This window comes from Octodon degus, unplaced genomic scaffold (genome assembly GCF_000260255.1).
Source record: "Octodon degus isolate 3935 unplaced genomic scaffold, OctDeg1.0 scaffold00002, whole genome shotgun sequence".
NCBI lineage: Eukaryota > Metazoa > Chordata > Mammalia > Rodentia > Octodontidae > Octodon > Octodon degus.
The window spans coordinates 996,275-1,018,804 of NW_004524578.1; the positions used below are offsets into that span (position 1 = coordinate 996,275).

Here is a 22,530-nt window from a genome sequence, read left to right on the forward strand (position 1 = left end):
CACACTCCGACAAGCAGCATACGTGCAGGGAGAGCAGCAGGCCTGCCTGCATAAAGCTCTGTGCCTTCAGCCTAGTTCAGCTGAGCCCCTCGGGCTGCTCTAAAACAATAAGGCCTATTTCTTTAAAAGTAATGAGCTGAAAGGACAAAAAAGAGGGAACATTAAAATTTTTTTGTTAAGTGAAAAAAAGGCAACTTGGAAAGCTACACAATACCCAAGTACAGTATAGGGTTCTTGTGTACAACAATTTACATTTTATAAGGAACTAAAACATTCTAAGGTCCCTACCACAAAGGAATGATAAATACTTAAGGAGATAAAAATTTAATTTCCTGCTTCAATAACTGTACAGTATATAAATATAACCTGGTCATTGCACTATATCCTATAAATATGTATAATTTTGTCACCTAATTTTTTAAAAGATAAAACACAGAGCGACCCTTGAAGGTAAACCATAGGCTATGGTGAGCAATGAGGCATCAGTCCTGATGCATCCGTGTTACCAGACACCCTAGTGCAAGACCTCAGTAACAAGAGAAACACTGGCCTAGCACACTGTGAGAGAAGTCGCTGGCCTTTCCTCAGTTCTCCTGTGAACCCACTACTGCTCCCAAAGTGGTCTGTTAATTAAGAAAAACAAAATAACCCCCACAAGCCCCCCCATGACACACCATTTCTTAGCCACTGAAATGTCTCAAAAAGTGACCCAAAAATCAGATTCAAAGAAGAGGGGGAGAAATTAGAATTCTTGTATTTTCTCATTGGAGTGTACAATTTTACAATCAGCATTTCACAGTCACTGGAATGACCAAATCTAAAGGATTAATAATCCCCCAAATTTTCCAAGTGGTTAAGTATCCGGAATTCTCTTAGATTCTGAGAATGTAAATGATCTAGCCTAACTGTGGAGAGTTGTCACAGTTTCTTATTAACAAACATTTACTTTATGACCCACCCATTCAACTCTAATCAACTACATAAAATAACTGAAAACACATGTTCACAAAGATGTGAGAGAATTTTTACAGTAAACATTTTTTATAACATCACCAAATTATAGTTATCTCAAGTGTCAAACAGGAATAAATTGTGGAGTATTAAATAGAATCAAAAGAGCAGAATTCTAACACATATAAAATGTTTTATCTCCAAAACATATAACAAAGACTCTCGACAGAGAAGGGCTGGAAAAACTAGCCCAGAGAAAAACTGAACTCTAGACAGTAATTCATAAAATACTGATTGTATTTTATAAAATTAAAGAATAGGCAAAAGAAATGGGGAGAAATTACAAAGAGCTTTTCAAATTTTTTAAGGCAGATTCTCACTATGTAGTGTAGGTTGGCCTTGAGCTCACTCGCTTAGCAAGGGTGACCTTCAACTCACATCAATTGTCCTTCTCCAGTCTCCCAAGTACTGAGGTTATTGGCATGTCCCCCATGTCCACCCTAAAAAATGTTTGCTTTTGAAGGTAGAGAAACTAAGCGAAAAGGCAAACTAGAATTTTCTTATACAACCAAAATATTCACCTCACTCTGAATGTCAGTTACTTGATGGTAAATTTCATTTAAATGAACACTTTACATTCTTTTTTATTTTTTTTATTTTTTAAAGAGATTACAAATTAGAATTTAAAGTGGAAAAATTACAAAATATACAGAATTTCACTTAGCAAACTAATATGAATTTCACAGTATTTGTTGTAATACATAGTGTTACCTTCCAATCAGTTATTCATATTACCAGATATAGGCATGAAAATTTTTTTAAAGATTTAAAATCTCTGAATTTAGTTCAACTTATAATACCACATTTCCAAGAAAAATGAACCTTTTGCACAAGGAATTTAAATAAAATCATACCAAGATATACAAAAAATGAAATTGCCCAAAGCTTATTGTAAAGAAAAAAATCATTAAAGCATATACATAGAAAATATTAGCTATGGAAGAACAAAATTAAATAGCATCTTATTCCACATTAGAAAGAAAAAAAAGGACCAAGTGTGTAAGAAACTAGACTAATTATAGGACTGAAAGAAAAAAAATCTGTCCTTTTTGAATTTTATACTTAGCAAACATACCTTTAAAAACTAAAAGTAAAATGTTTTCTAGTTATACAAACTTGAAATATTTTAATACCTCCAAATGTAGCATATAGCAAATAACAAAGAGCACAATTCAAAAGGCAAGAGAAGTTGCAGTATGCTCCCAGATGAACAATAAAGAGCTCTCAAAATGATAGTTATGCAGGACTATACAAAATATATTAGATGAGCCCTTATTTAAAAGGTCATTGAAGATTTCTGTGAAACAGTACCAATCTTATGTCGGGTTATACACATATTTTTTTCATATATATGTGTGTGTATGTGTGTATAAAAGACAAGGAAGAAGTAATATAAAGTCAACAGAAAATGGAAATATACTTTTTAAAGTTTCTAATACTAGGAGAAGATATCATACTATGTCTTTTAAATAAATTGTAAGTCAAAGATATAGTATAAATCTTAAAACAAAAATTAAGATTAAGCAATATTCAGAAAATTAAATACTAATTAAATAAAAATTGAATGTTTCAAAACAATTGAACTAAGAAAAAGTTTTCATGATAGTAAAGAAGTACTAAGAATAAAACGTAAGATAAATATTGGAATGGCAAATAAATGACCAGCACTTCTAACAGTTGGGGGTAGGATATGAATACTTTAAATTCATGGATTGTGTTGTACATTAGTGCCTCTAATTTTTTTTTAAAAAGTTATCAGATGCCTTGGTATAATGGTTTATGATGGTGCTTTGGACATGAAGCAGACTAGATTTTAAATAAATATTCTGCCATGTATTTTAAAATTTTAAATGAATTCATTAACCTTCTGAGCCTTAACTCTTGTCATGTAAAATGATGGCAAACACGTAAGGATTTTGTGAAGAACTCATAAATACATATGTAGAATTCCACCACTTTTATCACTTCAGTGAAGTCCTTGCAAAATGCCTTTTTCAAATACCTTTTAGGTCTGTTATCTCTTTTCCTTTGTTTATTTTCCTGCTTAGCCCATATGCAGAGCACTCAGGAATCTTGCACAGCTTTGGATTTTTTCCTTTTCATTGCTGCAATCGGAACATCATCCCCACAACGTTTGGGGCTGAAGCAGGAGTGAGTGCTTCATCATTTGCGTCAGCTATGCCCAATACGGGCTTTAGACGATTCATCGGTAGCACCTCATTACAATAAAATATCATGTCAGTGTCATAGCATGATGAATAATAAGATCCTGCATTAGATTTTTCTCTCTAATTTTATATATAGCACAGTGCTGGTCATCTAATGCACATGTAACAAAAGGGGTTTCACAAATAAGTGATTCTGGAATTCTGAAAAATGTAACTGCTTTTTTGTTCACTAGCAAGCACTTGCAACAAATCTAACAGGTACGCAGGGATGAAGAGGTAGTTCTGTGATAATACTACACTTGCCTCTTCGAGCTCCTCTCTGACAGCCCAATGTAAATTCAGAAGGGAGACAAACAAAGCTGGGCTCCAGTGAACCGTTTTCCTACTCTTGTGCCCTGTTCTGAGTATTCCTTCCACAGTGCTTTCCAATTATCTTTCTTCTGTTATACACAGATATAAGTCCCCGAGATTCCTTTCCTATCAGGAGGCAAACGTATGCCAGTACCCCACCAACATTTTGTATTTATTTCCTGTTTTATTTGTACTAGAACTTTCACGCTGTGTCATAGAGAAGCAAGGAGAATAAATGGTGATAGTACTTGGCTTCAAAGTTTTGAGGAGGATGAGGAGTTATATGCCCACAGGGTTGATGTGTGCATTAGGCATGTCTAAATGTCTCTCTACACTCAGAACATACGAGGATTTGTTATTTTTAAGGTGACAAGTTTCCATAAAGGGTTTATATGTCCCTTGATCCTCCTGGGTATCTGATACTGGAGGCAAATAATTTAATACATATTAAAATTGAGTCTCTTGTCAAGAGTCTGGGGTTTGAGAGCACTGACTGCCTAAAATAAGGAAATATATTTTCCAGAGAGGATAAACTCAATTTACCCACACTTACTAGCCTCTCCCAAACAATTGAGTGCTTAATCCCTGGTTTTTCTCTTCTAATTAAAGAATATTACAACAAGTTGGAAAGGTGCTGATTATAAGTTGTTCAGCTTTCATTTCCAATTACACCTACATAGTTCTCTTTGTTTCCTGGAACAATTCCTAATCCTTTCTTTATGGATTGTGTGTTGCCTGTTGACACAATATGAGGGTGTTTTTCTGGAAGGGATTTGGTGGAAGTTGACATCATGTAGTGGTACTATTCATGAAAGTTCAATGCCAGAAAGGATAACCAGGTCCTACTGGCAGCCATTCACGCTGTGGGATGACCAACAACCTGCTAGGCTGAATATCAAATCTATAGCAATTATGATTAGTGGGGAGAGCTTAATCTCACATTTGTGTATACATTTGTATCAGAGCAGGAAAAAAAATGCTTGAAATGTTACAGTTGGAAAATATGAACTGATTTTCCTAAAATTATTCTCAGTCTAAAAGGATTATTTGGCAGAGTTGATAATATGGGATATGAAGGTTATGAGTTTAGAGCTGGTGCTGCTCTTGGGGACTATGTACAAGCCTTCCGTGGAGGTCCATAAATTACCAAATTTGAGGACCATGGCAAAGGTTCAACCTAGGAGCAGTGGGGCATACTCCTTCTCCATCCTGGTCTGCCCTCTTGTGGCAACTTCACGCTGCATTTTTGCCACACGCTGTAAATACCCTTTTCTACATACAGCATCCTTGATATTTATTACTTTGTATATTTCCAGGAAAGGGTGCAACAGAACTGAGATTGCTAACTCACTTCAGGCAAGAAGTAGCCCTATTACTGAGTATTTTTTACACGTTCTGCCTTATCTATTAATGTATCCTGTGTCTCACTTTAACACTGATGCTGTAGTACACTAGAATTCCCAGAATTTTTTTTATTCTCCCTCTATATTTCATACACATGTGTAAAACTATGAGATGTATTTATAGAGATGTACATACTTGTCCCTTATTATATTAAAGGAAACATCTTTGGTTTTCATTCTAAAAACATTTTTTCTGGCTCCCTTCCCTCACCTCAGCAGTTTCCCAAAATTTTCCCCATGTCACAAATGCTGTGTTGCACTGATTTCCAACACACCTTCATGTCCAAGATTTCTTTCCTCTCCTTTCTGCTCTTTGCCGGGCACTTTTCTGTCTGTCTCCAAAATGCCTGCATCCTTCCAGTCAGGAGATTCCCTCTAAGCACATTCCTTCTGCCAGCGTGCTTACTCTCCCAGCTCTGTTTTCACAAATACCAGCCCGGCAGGACTCAGGTTCCGCTGTCTTCTGCCCGCGCTGTAGCAATCTGGACAGTGCATCTCTGGTATCTGTTTCCGTTCCGCTCAAAGCTCCCTTTCATCTCTCTCCCTTTATCCCAGCAACTTTTTACTTTTCCAAAGCACAGACCTGCATGCCTTCCCCATTTTTTCCCTCTCCATGGAACTATCACAGCCGCCTGCTTCAGCCCCCAGCCTCTCTTACGTCAGTGCCTTCCTATCGGAGCTCAGACCACACCACCTCCCCTCCCCCGTCTGAGTACCTCCCTCCGTGCTAGTGGTCTGCGCTTCCTCCAATTACAGCACAGGGGTTTTTCTAACATGTAAATCTGCTCCTGTCACTCCTGCCTGAGGAGGAGACTGCTCAGGGGGCCTGGACTTGCTGAGGTGGACGCCCCTCTGCAGCATCCACTTGCGGTGGTCGGGGGCGTGGCCGGCCCAGCCCCCTCCCCCTCAGCTCACTGCAGAAAACTGCAGCCGGCGGCCGGAGCCGCTCACTTCCTATCCAGCCTTCAGCAAGGAGGGAGCTCAGCCACGTAGGCATTCTCGGCTCTCTGGAGGAAACGGCCCAGCAGCTGTCGGAGGAGGAGACCCACCAGCTGTCAGCCAAGGGACATGTCGCAGCTAAGTAAGAACCTGGGTGACTCCAGCCCTCCCGCAGAGGCCCCCCAGCCGCCTGTCTATAGCCGCCCCACGGTTCTGATGCGTGCCCCGCCTGCCTCCTCCCGGGCTCCTCCAGTCCCTTGGGATCCTCCTCCAATGGACTTGCAGGCGGCGTCCCTGGCCGCTTGGCAGGCAACCCAGCCTGCCTGGGAGGCTCCGCCGGGCCAGCTGCCAGCCCCGGTGGCTCCACTGGCCCAGCCTCCTGCCCTTGGGGGTCTGGTCCAGGCTCCTCCGCTGGGGGGCCCAATGGGCAAGCCTCCGAATCCTGGAGTCCTGATGGTTCAACCTCCGCCTCCTCCAGGAGCCCCGGTGCCCCAGCCTCCCACCCCGGGAGTCCTGATGGTGCCTCCTTCTGCTTCCGGAGCCCCTATAGCCCACCCTCCTCCTCCTGGGACCCCACTGTCCCACCCTCCTCCTCCTGGGACCCCGTTGGCTCATCCTCCCCCGCCTGGGACCCCGATGGCCCACCCTCCTCCTCCGGGGACCCCAATAGTCCCTCCCCCGCCTCCAGGGACCCCAATAGTCCCTCCCCCACCTCCGGGGACCCCAATAGGGCACCCTTCAACACCGGGGACTCCGATGGCACATCCACCACCGCCGGGGACGCCGATGGCTCAGCCTCCAGCTCCAGGAGTCCTGATGGCCCAGTCGATGACACCGGGAGTCCTGATGGTCCAGCCACCTGCTCCAGGAGCTCCGATGACCCAGCCTCTACCTCCAGCTGCTTTGATGACCCAGCCTGCACCTTCTCCAGCCCTGATGGCGAAACCTCCAGCTCCTGGTGTCCTGATGATGCAGCCTTCTGGTTCGAGAGTGACAGTCACCCAGCCTCCAGTCTCAGCAGCACTGATGCCTCAACCAGTGACACCTCCTACACAGCCTGTTCCATCTTGGGTCCCGCAGAATCAGCCCCTGATCCTGCAAATCCAGTCGCAGGTCATCAGGCCTCCTCCACAGATTCCGCAGGGACCGCAACATCCTCAGCTGCAGCTGCCGACAGTTCCAGGATGGCAAGCCGCCTCAACCGGATGGCAGGCACCTCTGCAAAGCTGGCAGGCCACGCCCTTGACCTGGCAGACCACACAGGTCACATGGCAGGCACCCTCGATAGCCTGGCAGGCACCACCACCCATGCGCCAGGGGCCCCCACCCATCCGCCCGGGCCCACCACCCATCCGTCCTGGTCCCCCACCAGTGCCACGCCAAATCCCACCTATGATGCACCAGGCACCACCTATGATGCGCCAGATACCACCTGCAATTCGTCAGGCACCACCGCTGATACGCCAGGCACCTCCACCCATCCGGTCTGCACAACAGGTCCTGACTACCCAGCCACAGCTCTGGCATGGGCTTCCACCCCCACCTCCGCTTCGGCAGGCCCCGCACGCTCGGCTGATGGCCTCACAGGTGCAGGGGGCACCGCAGGTGCCTATGGCACCAATAGTTACGCAGGTACCTGCGATGCCGCCCATTGGCCCACAGGTACCGCAACCAGTGCTGCCAACTCCGCTGTCTGTTCCACTTCCTGCTCCACAAGCTCATCATCAGGCTGTGTACTGCCCATCCATCATCTGGCAGGCCCCCAAAGGCCATCCACCGATGCCACATGAGCTGCCGACATCAATGGAGTTTCAAGAGGTGCAGCAGGCACAAGCTCTGGCCTGGCAGGCACCAAAGGTACCTACTCATGTTCAGCAGGCCCTGTCTGCCCAAGAGGTCCAGGGGCAGCCCACCCGAATCATCCAGGTGGAGCAGCAGCCCTTTCGGGGGGCTTTGGCCTCCCAAAAAGGCCTGCAAACTCAGCTACCCACCCACCAGGCCCAGCCCACGGGCCCGCAGGCAGAAATGCCAGCAATACAACTCTGGCAAGGGCCACCTCCCACCTTGCAGGCCCAACCAGGAGCCCCTGTAGCAGGGGCAAATTTTCCCAGGGATGAGGCTAAATCACTCATGACTCCAGCAGGAGAATGTGGGGCCTCTTCTTCAGAACCGAAAGGTTCTTCTAAAGAACGCAGGACCACTGCAAAAGCGAAAAAAGGTCCTCCAAAGGACCGTACGCTTTTTGCTGGCACTTTCTGTGCTCCAAGGGCAATGTCAGCTTCCAGGGCACACTTGCCAAATGCCTGGAAATACTTGCCTACCACATCAGACACCTTTCCTCCCACCTCGAGGGTGTTTCCATCTACCTCCCACTTTCAGCCTGTCTCTTCTAATGCCTTTAATGGCCCATCTGCCACCTCAGAGACCCTAGAGTCACTGCCACTTGCTCTGCAGTACCCATATGCCTGTGTAGAGGCTCTGCCTGCAGTTCCATGGGTTTTGCAGCCTAATGAGAATGTCTCAAATTCATCCAAGGCTGAACCCAGCATCCTGATGGCTACAGAAGCTGCCCCCGCAGCAACCACCACTGTTCCTGAGACCTCGAAGGCTGTCGAACCACCACGTCGCTCGGGCAAAGCCACCCGGAAGAAGAAGCACCTGGAGCCTGAAGAAGATAACAGTAGGCATAGAATGGACTCACAAGACTGGCAAAATTCATGGCCCTGGGAAAATTCTAGTCTGTGTAACTGGGAGATACCAAATTCTGTCCAGGGAGTTTGGGGAGACTGGGAGTGCCCAAGCACTTCCTATGGTCTGAGTAGCTGGGAGGGTCCTAGTATCTCCAGGGTCCTGAGTGGCTGGGAAGGGCCCAGCACATCCTGGGCACGGAGCATCTGGGAGGGTCCGAGCACCTCCAGGGGCCTAGATCATGGTGAAGGCTCAGGTTTCCCTCAGCCCTTCATTGCCTCTGAGGTTCCATGTCTCTCCCACAGATGCGGAGACAACCAGGAAGACCAAAGGGGAGAAACCCAGCAGTTCTCTCCATTAGATGAGAGAGCAAATGCTCTGGTGCAGTTTCTCTTGGTCAGAGACCAAGAGAGGGTGCCAATCCTGCGCTCAGAAATGGTGAATGTCGTCATCCAAGAGTATAAAGATGAGTGCTTAGAAATCATCAGCCGTGCCAACACAAAGCTAGAATGTAATTTTGGTTGTCAGCTGAAGGAAATTGATTCTCAAACTCACTCTTACATTATCATCAACAATCTGGGGAACCCTCAGTGTGATTTGCCAGCATCTGTTATAGACAAGCCCAAGTTTGGTCTCCTGATGGTGGTGTTGAGCATGATCTATATGAATGGCAACTGCATCAGGGAGAATATGATCTTTAATTTTCTGTTCAAGTTAGGGTTGGATGTTCGTGAGACAAATGTTCTCTTTGGAAACCTGAAAACCCTAATCACTGATGTTTTTGTGAGACACAAATACCTAGAATACAGGCGGATCCCTTGCACCAACCCAGCTGAATATGAGCTGCTTTGGGGACCCCGAGCATTCCTAGAAACCAGCAAATTGCTGGTCCTGAGGTTTCTGGCTAAGCTCCATCAAAGAGATCCTCAGTGCTGGCAATTCCATTATCTTGAGGCACTGGCAGAGTTTGGTGTTCAGAACTCACGCGCGCATGAGTCTGAAGCCAGTGATGATTCTGATGACCCCACCAGCAGAAACCGTCCCAGTTAACAGGTGTTATAGAAATCCTGTTCCCTTGGGTCTCTGGCTAGAGGCCTCTCACAGGGTGTGGGGGACATTTTGTTTCTGGTGGCTTTGTTCCTGTTCTGTATGCGTGTATGTTTGAACTTTAAATCTGATTTTATATTATCTGCCAAAGCTTTGTATATTTTCACATGGTGTTGATTTCCACTGGCTACTGTTCTCTTGGTATTCTGGCAATTGTATCTTTAAGTGATATCTGTGATTCTCTGTTTTGTTATATTCTGGCATCAGAATTGTGCTGGCTTTGTGAATCAGTCAGACAATCTATCCCTGCTATTCTGGTGCAGCTTATGTAAAATCATAATAAGTTGTTCTTTGGTTGTTTAAATGACCCAACAGTGAAAATTGTCTGCAGCAAAGTAAAGCTTTATATCTATATATCTCTATATAAATATACTTTCAGCATAACATGGAAGTGTTTGTCTTTGTTCTAATTTTTGCCTTAATGTTTGGGTGGCAAGTTTTAACACACACACTGAATAGACATGAGCACCAAGACTACTGTCAGGATAGTAAAAAGTGTGGTGACAACATTGATTTCTAAAAGAGTACTCCATTCGTCCACTGGTGTAGGGATTGTGGTGGGTGGTAAAACATTAAGATTTCCATTAAAAAAAAGTGAAACTTCACTAGTCAAGAAGGCAGAATTAAAAGAGTGTTGCATACGTCATCTGATCTATTCCTCTAAGTAATCTTTCAAATCACACAATAGTATTCTTAGAGGAGGGTGTAAGGCCTGACAGTCATATGCTCCACAGAGGTGTCCAGCAATTCTGAGGGGGGGTTCATGGGACTTAGTGAATTCGTCTGATGAGCTACCCCTGCTGTTCTGGCACAGTGTATGTAAAATTGTAAGAGTTTCCTGGGATGGGAAGGGAAACATGCCTCTTCAAAATACCCAGGGTGATTACTGGGAAGGGCACACACAGGTTTTGAGAGTCAGGAGTCCTGCCTTTTGAGCTTTAGGCTAAATGAAGGTGGGGGAATGAGAAGGGGGATTCTTTGGGCCATGGAAGTACAGGGAATACTCCTTGGAAGGAAAAGTTAATCCTGATACACACAGGGAGTCAACTGGAAACTTCTGGAGTTTCAGAAGTTCTGAATACCTGGTTGGCAATGGGTACAGGGCCCCAGGGGAAGGAGCTGCAACAGGCTCGAAAGTTTTATGGAAAGAATTACACACACATGCATGCACGCACACACATGAGGCTACATATAAGGACTTCCTGGAGGCCACTACTGTCCTAGGCGTGTGGTGCATTAGCCATGCTTGCCCACCCCTGTCTAATCAAAATTAGGAAACTCAATCTCATTCCATTCTCAGTAAACTTGAAGACCCCGGTAAGTGTCGATGGTGGAATTCGTCTGCCACCTAGTGGTGTTTTGGTAGTGCTACAGACACCGGCTCGGCCGCTGCCCCTCGGGGAGTGCTTCACTTCACAGCCCCGAAACTTAGGCTGTGGTTAAGACTTGCTCTGCAACCTTTGCCTGTCATTTCACCTGTACCTGTGCCCACTCCTTCAAATACAGTCCCAGCTTCTCGAATGATCACTGCCATTGGTGCTACAATCGCCAAGACGTAGAAACGTGAGCCAGTGAGTGGGGGTGAGGAGGGAGATGGGAGATGGGAGGCTCAGAGGGAGGCGTGGGTTCCAACTTCAACGGAACTGGCTTTGCAGGACGACTCACCACTCCTGGACCTGCCGGCTGCCGGAGACCTTCCCCTGGTGTTCGTGTCAGAAGGACGGAGAGCCTACCCACCTGCCCACCATCAATCCTTAGTTACCGTGACAATGGCAAATGCCTGCTGAATGTAACGGTCATCTCACAGAGAGCTGCAGCCAGGGCAGCAAATAGGCAGTGGCTCTAGTACTGCTGGTTTGACCTCGGTTTCTTTATGATATTTCTTTCATTTTCTCCAAACCCTCTACTCCTGCGGTGCTTGAGCAATCTAACAGGCTTTCTGTGGAGCCACCGCTTCTCTCATCATATCCCTGCGCTGCCACACCGGGGCTGTGTCCCCTGGTTGGCAGGTGGGCTTCCACATGTAATCCTCCATAGCTTGCTTCTCAAATAGGATACAAATTTAATGACTTTCACATGAAAAACTGAAAGCCTAAATTTGACCTAATTATGATATGTCAATGACAAGAAAAAATATTTTTTCATGAGAAATGCAAAACTAAACTAGCCAAATATTCCACAGGAAAATGTAAGAAAAACTGGCATTATGAAAGCAGAAGGCAGAAAATAAAACCCTGTTGGGTTTTATAATAAAGAGGTACAGGATAATAAGTCAGGAAAGGTTTAAAGCCCAGATATTTAATAAAATATAGATAAATGTAAAACAAAGCTTTTTACTATGTGGTGGGAAAAGATAAAATCCCTATAAATAAATTAGTAAAATGAAATAACTATTAATATTGGGCATTTCTCTAGTATTTAAAGATAAAAATACTAGATTACTATTCTATTTATCAGTTGATTGCACTGACACAGAATAAAGTCACATAGAATATCCAAGGTGAATAATAAAATATGCATTTATGTTGAAGATGTCATTTTGAGTGAAGACAGGCCAGTCTGGAAGGTGCAAGTCCCCTGACATGGCTTTCTCCAAATGACAAAAGCAGGATGGAGAGCAGAGTGGGGAAGACCAGAGGCCAGGGGTGGAGAGAAAGGCGAGCTCGTGACTGGGTAGGGGCAGCGCCACAGAACGCGCTCTGTAGCGGGAGGTCCTGTGTGGGGGATGGTTCTGGGTGCTGACTGTGGTGATGCTTGCAGAGTCTGCCTGTGTGACAAAGTGACACTGAGCTCGTCATCTGTGTGGCACAGATGGCTGTGTCCTGCATATTGAAACTCACCTCCGGCCACTGCACCCTGAAGGTTCCCGCTCTTGAAATTATAACTGGCTGGAATGTGTCATGAAACCAATTCAGCCAACCACAGCTTCAAGGGGCTTAAGCATATTAACTCTGTTTTACTTATAAACTTCCAAATGAGCACAGACTAAATGAAGATAATCCTCAGTGAGGGCAAAGATTTCTTCTCAGAGAAATGCTTATACATATGAAAGATACCCTACATGTCTGACCCTTAAAATCCATGCTGGGGTCAAGGAGGTCCAACAAGATTTTGCTGAAAATGCCTCAGAAAACAATGGGGTTTGCTCCACACCCGAGGAGAGCGGAAGGCATAGCACTCACAGGCAGGTGCTGACAAGCTGACTGCTACAGTCTGCGACTGGAAACCGTAGATGTGCGTGCAGCCACACAGCGAGTACACAGTGACCTCAAGAGGCCGTATGTTTTCCTGCAGCCATCTCAATAATGGTGAAGAACAAGCACAAAATAATTCTTAAGTTTTTAATGTATCAGTTCTTCAATTCAATTCAACTTGAAAATATTAAGGGATGGTGAAATAGCTCAGTGGACTAAGCACCTTCTTAGGCAAGCACAGGGACCAGGGTTGGATCCCCAGCAGCAGCCCCACTCCTGGGCGCTCTGAGCTGGCCAACGTGTCTGGGCATGCTAGCACATGCCTGTAATCCCAGTGCTGGGGAGATTGAAGCAGGAGGATCACGATGAGTCAGAGCTGCATAGTGAGACCCTGTACCAAATATATAAAAAAAGAAAACATTTACAACATTGATAAAGTGATTAAGTACAAGCAAGCTAATCTATTAGATAGCTACCTGAAAATGATAATTTGACTTGTGAATCTGTTTTGTTCTAAGCCAGTCCTCCTCAGAGGAATGCACCAGATTGCCGAATTGATGTATCAATCAACCGCATCAGTAATCACCAATTAATGACCATACTTGTGGCCAATGGGATACTTCCTTCTAGATGCAAGGGCTGAATTCCCCATGCCTCAGTAGCACTCCTGAAGCATCATCAGTGCCCCTCAGCATTGGTTTGTCTGCACAATTACAGGCACACATACAAGGTACCTTCTTGCCAACTGTCATGATACTTATAGGTGTCATTTGTCATCCCTGCCCATAGTTGCCAGAGCTGAAAACCTTGGAATCTTCTACACATTTGGCAAGATTCTAGTTATGCCAGTGTTGCTACCTTGGATGGCAAAATTTTCCTTTCTCCATTCTGTTTCCTTTCTGGCCTTGGGAACTGCCTTTGCAATAGTTCCTACCCTCAAAGTAGCACCCCCAAGAGACTCCCACTGACAGCCCACTGGTCATGGGGCCGCAGTGGTGCAAACCTAATGCCAATATCTGATGTAAGCCATGTGCTGGATCCTGATGTTCCTCAGGTTAAAGCAGAGCTCCCTCAGTTTGCCGTCCTCATTATGAGGGTCAAAAAACAGTGGGTTAGAGGTCAAGTAACCAAACTAAAAACTTACAAATGAGATCAGGGGTCCCTCTGCTGGACAGTTTGAAAAGTTCCTTGAGTTCTATGTTAAAAACCTATGTCAAAACAAAAACAAAACAAAATTACGTCAACAAAAACTTTTTTCTTGAGAGCAAGCAGTAATATTCAATATGTCCAATTTTACGCAATTATGTCTGTTAATCTGAGCAACAGATTTGAGGAAAAAATAGATATTATATCAACCATTTGTTTTATTTATTTTTTATTTTTTATTATTTATTTATTTCATTTTTTTGAACTAGGGATTGAACTCAGGCCCTTGCGCTTGCCAGGGAAGCACTTATTCCACTGAGCCATCTCCCCAACCCCTATATCACCTATTGTTAATCAGCTACTCTTTTCTTTCTGTATTTAGGACAGAGTCTACAAGGTCTCCTTAGTCAATCGGACTGTAGTGATTTGCCTGTTTTCAGCCTCCCAAGTGCTGGGATTACAGGTATGCCACAACCCCGCCCAGCCTTACTCATTTCAAAAATCTGTAAAATATGTATTGTTGCATGTTCCCCTGCTTCCATCTTTGTTTCCGATTTTTGTTCTTGCTTTTGTTTTCACGCTTGAAAATAAAATTGAATTAAATTAATAAATTAGAAAAAGAAATAAAAATAAAAAGGGAGCTGGAAAAAAAAAAACCCTATGTCAGTAAGGAGATCTTAAGGAAAACAATCCTGCCCAATTCATGGAACACAGATCTCTCTGGCTTTCTCTTACCTCAGTCTGGAATGTTACAGGTCAAAAGCATTTTGGACAGTACAGGTTTATTTTCTATCTTTTATGAAGAGAATTTTTAGGAAAGGAAGGCAGTGTGGACTAATCTTTGAGTCCTGGGAAGCCACCGATTGCTGGGAAGAGGCATTTTCTTTTTTCCAAATCTCACCATGTGCTCCATTACACACACTTCATGAAGCGATCTACACAGTATGACCAGCCTAGTAATCCGGTCCACTAATCTTTGCAAAGTCTGAAAGACACATGTGGCTCCCTTTCATCATCTGTCCGCGAGGTCCCCTCAGGCCCTCCTCCATCATGCCCTGCCTGCTGTGCTTGATGCACTAAGCACAACTCCTGGCCGCTCAGCCGGCCGCCGCTCCCCCTGCACATGTGCCAGGCTCTGCCAGAGGCCGGCTCACCTGGGTGGAGACTCGCGCCCTGTGCTGCTGCTAGTGCAGTAAGCTTGTCTGAGAGTCACAGTTAGCAGAGACTGGCCGCACTAATCCACCGGGAACACGGGGAGATCCGGCCCAGCTTCGGGGCTTCCGGGAATGTGCTCCATCACGGTTCAGAGTCTCCCCTGAAGCAGAGCTGAGGCTGGGAGACGGGAGTGCGAGCTCTCCTGGCTGGGGCGAGAGGCCCTACAGACATCTTGTCCTGAGATAAGTGCAGGCTCGCAGAAGACGCAGCGATTGTGCAGGGCGGGTTTGTGCAGCTCTCTGGTGGGTTTTCCCGATGTTTCCATCATGTGTAGGCCAGGTTCAGCATGCAAGACGTGGCCATCACGGCCACACGGATGACCAGCTCACTGTCACCTTGTCACACAGGCAAACTCTGCGAGCATCACCGCAGTCAGCACCCAGAACTGTCCCCTACACAGGACCTCTTGCAACAGAGAGCGGTCTCGCCTTTCTCCCCACCTCTGGCCTCTGGCCTTCCCCACTCTGCTCTCCATACCCGTTTATGTCATTTGGAGAAAGCTGTATGGATGGACTTGCTCCTCCCAGACCAGCCTTTCTTACTCAGTCTGACACCCTCACCCTAGAGGCACACTGTTGCATGCGACAATAATTCATTCCTTCTTAACACAACAGCAATATTGACCTAGGAAGAATATTTCCATTGTCTCCAGCTTTGAGCTACTACACAGTTGCTATATTTCTGCATATTTTAGTAGACATGAATTGTATCAGTCGCAAATATCCATGAGTATAATTGCTGAATCTTGTGCTAAGCATGTACCTATTATTATTACTGAGAAAATGATGAAACTCTTCTCCAGAGTGCCTGTAACGTCATACATTACTCCCAGTGCTATATGAAACACTGGTTTCTCCAATCTCAACAAACAAGTGCTGAACTTCTTCTTCACTTTCTGTTCTAATGTATGTGTACTGGTACCTTACTGTGGTCTTAATGGTTAGTGGCTTTGAGCATCATTACTGATGCTTATTTGCTGTGTGTACAGACTCTCCTTGCAATCTTTGGGAGGCTGGATCCAGGGAATCACTGAGACCAAGGTCCATGCATGCTCAAGCCCCTTCTCTAGAATGACATAGTATTTACATACAATTTATGCACATGCTTCCACATACATTAAATAATTTCCATATGCTTTATGATAACACTTGTAATGTAAATAGTTACATAATGTAATGCTTAGGGACTATTGACAGGAAAAAGCTCTTGCACAGTCATTGTGGACTCAATTTTCTTCTTAGTTATCTTCATTGTGCAATTGATGAAGGTTCCCTGGGTATGGCGTGCTGTCTGTGTGTCTTTCTTAGTGAACATTCTGTTCATCTCCTTCGCCTGGTTTCTAGATGATTCTTTGGTTTGGGATTTATTGGGTTTTGAAAGTTCTTTGTATTTCCCAGACATGAGTCTTTTATCAGACGTGTGGTTTGAAAGTATTTTCTTCTAGTTTTTAGCTTGGAGTTCATCACCAAAACTGGGCCTTTCAGAGAACTGGACTTAAATTTTTATAAATTCTGTGTTATTTTCTTCTATGTATTATACTGTTCATATCACAATTTATTATTCTTCATCAGACTTTAGAACCCATGTTAATGCTTTTTTAAGAAAACTTAGAAGATGGCTTTTCGTTTTATCTTTAAATCTACAATCCATTTGAGTTAATTTTGTATACTACATTAATTTCAGGTCAAAGTTCATTGTCTTCTTTTTTCCTTGCCCACTGATGTCCAGTTGTCCCAGGAATATTTGCGTAAAGTCCTATATTTTCAACCCTGAATTGCTTTTTCGTCTTTGCAAAAAATATCATTGACTCAAATTTACGAGCTATTTCTGAGATCATTATTCTATTGAGGTATCTGCCTATCTTTATCTACATGTGCACCTAAATCGACATGCATATCAGATCTGATTCCATCAATACCTACTTCCTGATTATGGTAGCTATACACAGGCTGCATATTCCTTATCTGACTTGATTGGAACCAGAAGTATTTTGGATTTTGGAATACAGACATTTACATAACAGATATCTTGGAGAAGGGGCTAAACTTAAATACAAAACATATTCATGCTTCATATACAGTTTTTATACATAGCCTGAAGGCAATTGAATATAATAGTTTAGGACAATTACATTTGTAACTACAACCACCTTATGAGATGGTCAGATTTAGACATTTCCACTTGTGGCTTCACACTGGTGTTCATAAAATCTTGAATTTAAAAGCATTTTGGAGTTTGGATTTTGAGATTAAGCATGCTTAACAAATCTTGAAGGCTCAGTAGAAGAAATGCTTGCCTGGCAAGCACAAGGGCCTGAGTTCAATCCCCAGTTAGGAAAAAAAAAAAGTAACAAATCTTGAAATTGTGTACAGTGGTTCTTTGAATGTCTTTTTTTTCAAAATTATATTTTGCTATTGTAGGCCCTTAACTTTCCACATAAGTGTTAAAATATGATTAAGTACATCTACAAAAGTCATGCTAGGATTTTGATAGGATATTGAATCTGTATATCAAATGGGCAAGAACTGACATTTTTACTACCTGTACTCTTCCAATCAGTAAACATATAATATCATTTCATTTACTTGTCTTGCTTTTCCAGTTTCTGAGACAAAATCCCTGGCACCCAAGGTTAAATGAGGAAGGGTCATTCAGCTTACAGTTTGTTGAGGCTTCAGTTAATCCATAGCTCACAGAAGGCAGAAGACAGCAAAGTGAAGAAAGCCTTCATTCTAGCATCTCACCATGAGTCAGTCCCAGGAACGTGTGCTTGATCCCAACAGCTCAAACCTAGATCCAGCCACCTCCAAGAACCCCACCTAAAACTGCGCAAGACCTTGGGGGCCATCTACACAGAAGGCATCCCACTTGTATTTTTAAATTCTTTTGTAGCCTTTTGTATTTTTCACCATATAAACCCTGTACAAATTCATAGGTTTATAACCATTTAATCCTTTTGAAATGACTTTGAATATACATTTTTTAGTCAGGGTCTGGATGTGTAGCTCAGGTTGGCCTTGAATTCACTATGTAGTCTAGGATGGCCTCAAAAGTGCAGTAAGCCTCTTGCCTCAGCCTTCTGAGTGCTGGACTTGCCACCACATTTGTTTTACACTATTTTTTAAATTAGATTTTCTATTTGTCCAGTGGTCACATTTAAAAATATGTTTGGGTGCAGTCTGTTGACCTTGCAACCTGTTATCTTACTCAAGTCATTTTTGAGGCATTTTTAGGTAGTTCTCTTGAGATTTTTCTATGTATGTCATTGTATCACCTCCAAAGAAGGAACGTTTCATTTCATATGTTACACCTCCACACCCACATATATGGATGCAGGTCAGGGCCCATACTTCCTGCTGGCTCCTTCCGCACCACCCTGAGAACTTGTTGCCACATGGTAAGATGAAAGGCCTGGATTCCCTTAGCTCCCTCCAACCTATAAGCAGGGAAGGGCTGGGCAGGTAGGCATTGAATGGTCAACAAGCAAGGGAATATTTGGCTTTCACCTGGTCTGGAGTGAAAGGCTGACAAAGATGAGGTGAGACCACAGTTTCCCATGATGTTTGGCTGAAGACAAAGTTTCTTTCCTTCTAGTTTTCAGCTTTCCTTGTCCTTTGACCAGTGACAACAATTTTTTTGGCTCTAGTTAGTGTCTGTTTGTGTTTTTAAATTGTTGCTTTTTCAACTGTAGTTTTAAGAAAGGACTCAAGAAGCAACTCTGTAACAGACTGCAACTCTGTGTCACAGGTTGAACTGAATTGTTCCACATCACCCCATCTCCAGAGTCAGACATAGAAGCCTTCATCCTCAAAGGGACTGAATTTGGAGAGAAAGCCTTCAGAAAAGTCATTAAGGTCATAAGTGTGGGACCTAAAGAAAGATGGCAGATACTCTGTGTCAGAAGGGTGAGACAGCAAAAATGCACACACCTAAAAAAGCTCTGTGAAAGTAAAGAAGAACGTCAGCAGAAACCAAACATGCCTGGATTAGGGACTTCCCAGCCTCTAAAATTAGTGGAAATGGTTCTGTTGCTGAAGTCACTCTACCTGTGGCATTTTTGTGGCAGCTTTTAGCAGGCTTACACACCAGGGAAATTACTACCAAATAGTGTCTTTTTCTAACATCCTAATCTGCTCCAGCTCTCTACCTGTCCCTGCAATATATTTCTGTTTTATTGTTTCTTGACATGACTTAATTTAATAAAAAATGCAGCTGAACATTTACCACAGACTACATGAAACTACACAATAACATTCTCTCTGCATAGTAACCAACACTGATGTGTGTGCTTAAATTTTAAAATGGATTATTTACAACTCTTTAAAGTGTGATTTCTTTTAAAGTTTAAGCCAACCATCTGACAAAAGACACTTCTAATAAATGAGTGACCTTTCAAAGGTGATGTATTTGAGTAAATCTTTCAAATGTAAGAATTAGGGGGCTGGGGAGGTAGCTCAGTAGAATAAGTGCTTGCCTGGCAAGTGCAAGGGCCTGAGTTCAATCCCCAGTTCTGTAAAAAAAAAAAAAAAAAAGGAATTGGTGTCTAAGTGCCCAGGACTTTCAGCTGCACTCAGCGGATGAACAGGAGGAAGTATATATTGCTCTGCCTTATCATTTTGTCTGGAACTTGACATCAGCAAATGCCACAGGGCGTGCCCCAGGAGCTGGACCTCTGCGTATTCTGCAATGCTATGATCACAGCATTTTAAATTGGTATTATGTATTTTTTTTCAGCAGGATTTCCAGAATTTTGTTTAATTTTCTTCAGTATCTTTTGCATTAATTTTCTCCTCTTTGACCTCTCCTAGACTTTCAAAAATATGTTCAGCTACTAAAATCATATTTTTATATTTACTTTAAGACCAACTGAATTCTGCTGCTCATATTTATTCGTAATATTTAGTGGAGCTTCCAAAGGGAATGCATCAGCTTAGCTCTTAGGATGGTCTAAGAATGGTGACATAGTTTCTACTGTAGGCGGCCTCAAGTGTGGGCCAATCTCACCCTCACTTGTGCAGCAGAAGCCTAACTCTGGCTGTGGCCTATAATTCAGTGCAGAAAGATGTAACAGAATGTCACAGGCTTCCCTCTTGGGCCTTCTGTTTCCAGAAGACAGAAGTCCTGCATATTCTTTTATCCAATATGTGGCTATTCTCCATTATCCTAAAAAGTACAGATATCAGTATTCTCATTCAGGAAAACTGAAATCATTTCCTTAAATAAGGTGGTAGATAGAGTTAGTGACATCAACATGACTGGCATGGCAACTGTCCAGAGGATTAGGAAGGTGCACTTGTAGATGTTTTGGGGTGAACCATGCGGTCGTCACCGACCTCTTCCTTTCTAGCTTAGTTCCCTGCTATGCCTCCGAAGCACCAAGAATGAAGCCTCAGCGCTGCATCTCACCCTGTCACCATGATGGGTCTGCCTTGGAGCCCACAGTCCACAGACTAAAGCCCCTGAAACAAGGGCCATATCAAACCTCTCCTCCCTTAAGTTGTGTCTGTCCCATGTTGTGTATTGTCTAGTGCAAGAATAAAAAACACAGAAGGACTGTATGTTTCTTATATGTAATTATAAAGTCAGAGTGCTTCATAGTGTGAGGCTTAAATGTTACTATTAATTGCACTGCTACTACATAATCTCAAGCTTTTCTGTAATACATAAACAGAAACCTTTCATTGCCAACATCAAGCCAATATCTGGGTTACTACGTGTCAGATTCTGCAAAAATATTCAGCAACAGGAATGCCAAATGTCTTTAGTTACTTTTTACTCCTTGCTGGGACAAATACCCGACACTCAAAATGAAGGAAGGAAAGGTTTATTTAGCTCACAGTTACTGGAGGGTTCAGTCCATATTCTGCTGGCTCCAAGGCGAACGACAGCAGTTCATGCGGCAGAAAACAATGAAGAGCAGAGGAGGAGGAGCAGCTGCAGCGGCATCCATCAAGCCTCTCTCTTCCTTCTGCACTGACTGCGAAGACCAGTGCTCCACAGTGAAGGTCGGAGCTCCTACAAAGTGGCACCGCTGCCAAGATCAAGCTCCTCCAAAGACAGACTTCTCCACGGAAGCAGGGCGGGGCAGCAGAAAAACCAGGCAGGGCAGCTTCCTGCCTTTCTCAATTCCTGGGCCCTGACCACCTGCAGGGTGAAGCCCCCACGCTGAGATCCGCCTGAGCTGATTCAGCCAAGTTGACACAATGTATCAACTAACACAATCCACCCCTTGTCAACTTGGCAACTAGACACATACTTTTTAAAGCCAATTTCCAGGTACACAGACATGCTTAAACATTTTACAAATTGAACATTGCATTAAGTTAGAACCATGACATGCTACCCCTGGCCCTCCAAAGACTCATGCACAACCATTTATACAAAAGACATTTTAGTCCATCTCTAAGAGTTGCCAAAGTCCTACCAGTTTCAGCAACACTGAAAAGTCCAAGTCCCAAGCCATCAAGATCTAAGGCAAACTCTTAACTGTGAGCCTCTCTACAAATGAAAAGTTAAACACTTCTAACATTCACAGGCACAAGATAAACATTGCCATTCCAAAGGGATACACAGCAGGATACAGACAACTGGGACCAAAACAAGTCCAAGGTCCGGAAGGGCAAATGTTAAGTCCTATAGTTCCCTGTGGACCATCCAAAGCACTCTGTAATGAGTAGTGAGCTCCAAAAGCCTTAGTGGCTCCACCCCTAAGGCACTTCTGCGGGTAGCTCCTATGGCTTTTCTCTCAGGCCTGCTTTGCTCCCTTTTTGCAGCTTTTCTTAGACCATCCACATTTCTGACTTTTTCAAACTTCTGAGGTTCCACTGGATAGGCTTCTCACAGCTTCACACACTGCCCTCTCAGGGGCACACTGCCTGGCCTCCCAGGTCTTCTTCTGAAATCTGTGTGGAAGCCTTTTGAACTTTAGAACACCTGCATTCTGCATGCACCTACAACCAAAGCCACATGGATGATGCCAAGGGCTGCTGCCAGCAGGAGCAGAAGCCAGGGTTTCCCCTCTCTTGGCTGTATGGGTCAAGTGCCTGGATTGCTGAGCATTCTGACTCAGATTCTAATAAACAAATTCTCTATGTTGACACCATTCTGCGATCTGATGTGGCCGCCACCTCCATTCTGGAACCTGGTGTGGCCGCTGCCTCCATTCTGGAACCTGGTGTGGCTGCTGCCTCCATTCTGGAACGTGGGGATCTGCAGCTTTCTCCTCAAAGCAAAGTCCCTCACCCTTGCCATTCTGAGGCTGCCAAGGGCAAGAACCTGCCGCCTCCTGTGATGCCCTCAGGACATCTT

The 22,530-nt window shown here is 44.0% G+C and overlaps 1 protein-coding gene across 1 annotated transcript; it reads left to right on the forward strand.

The window, feature by feature from the left end:
• Positions 1 to 6,001: 6,001 nt before the first annotated feature.
• Positions 6,002 to 9,610, forward strand: Magel2 (MAGE family member L2). The gene has a single exon (XM_004623440.1). It carries the CDS (start codon positions 6,002 to 6,004, stop codon positions 9,608 to 9,610), a length of 3,609 nt encoding a protein of 1,202 aa, XP_004623497.1.
• Positions 9,611 to 22,530: the final 12,920 nt, after the last annotated feature.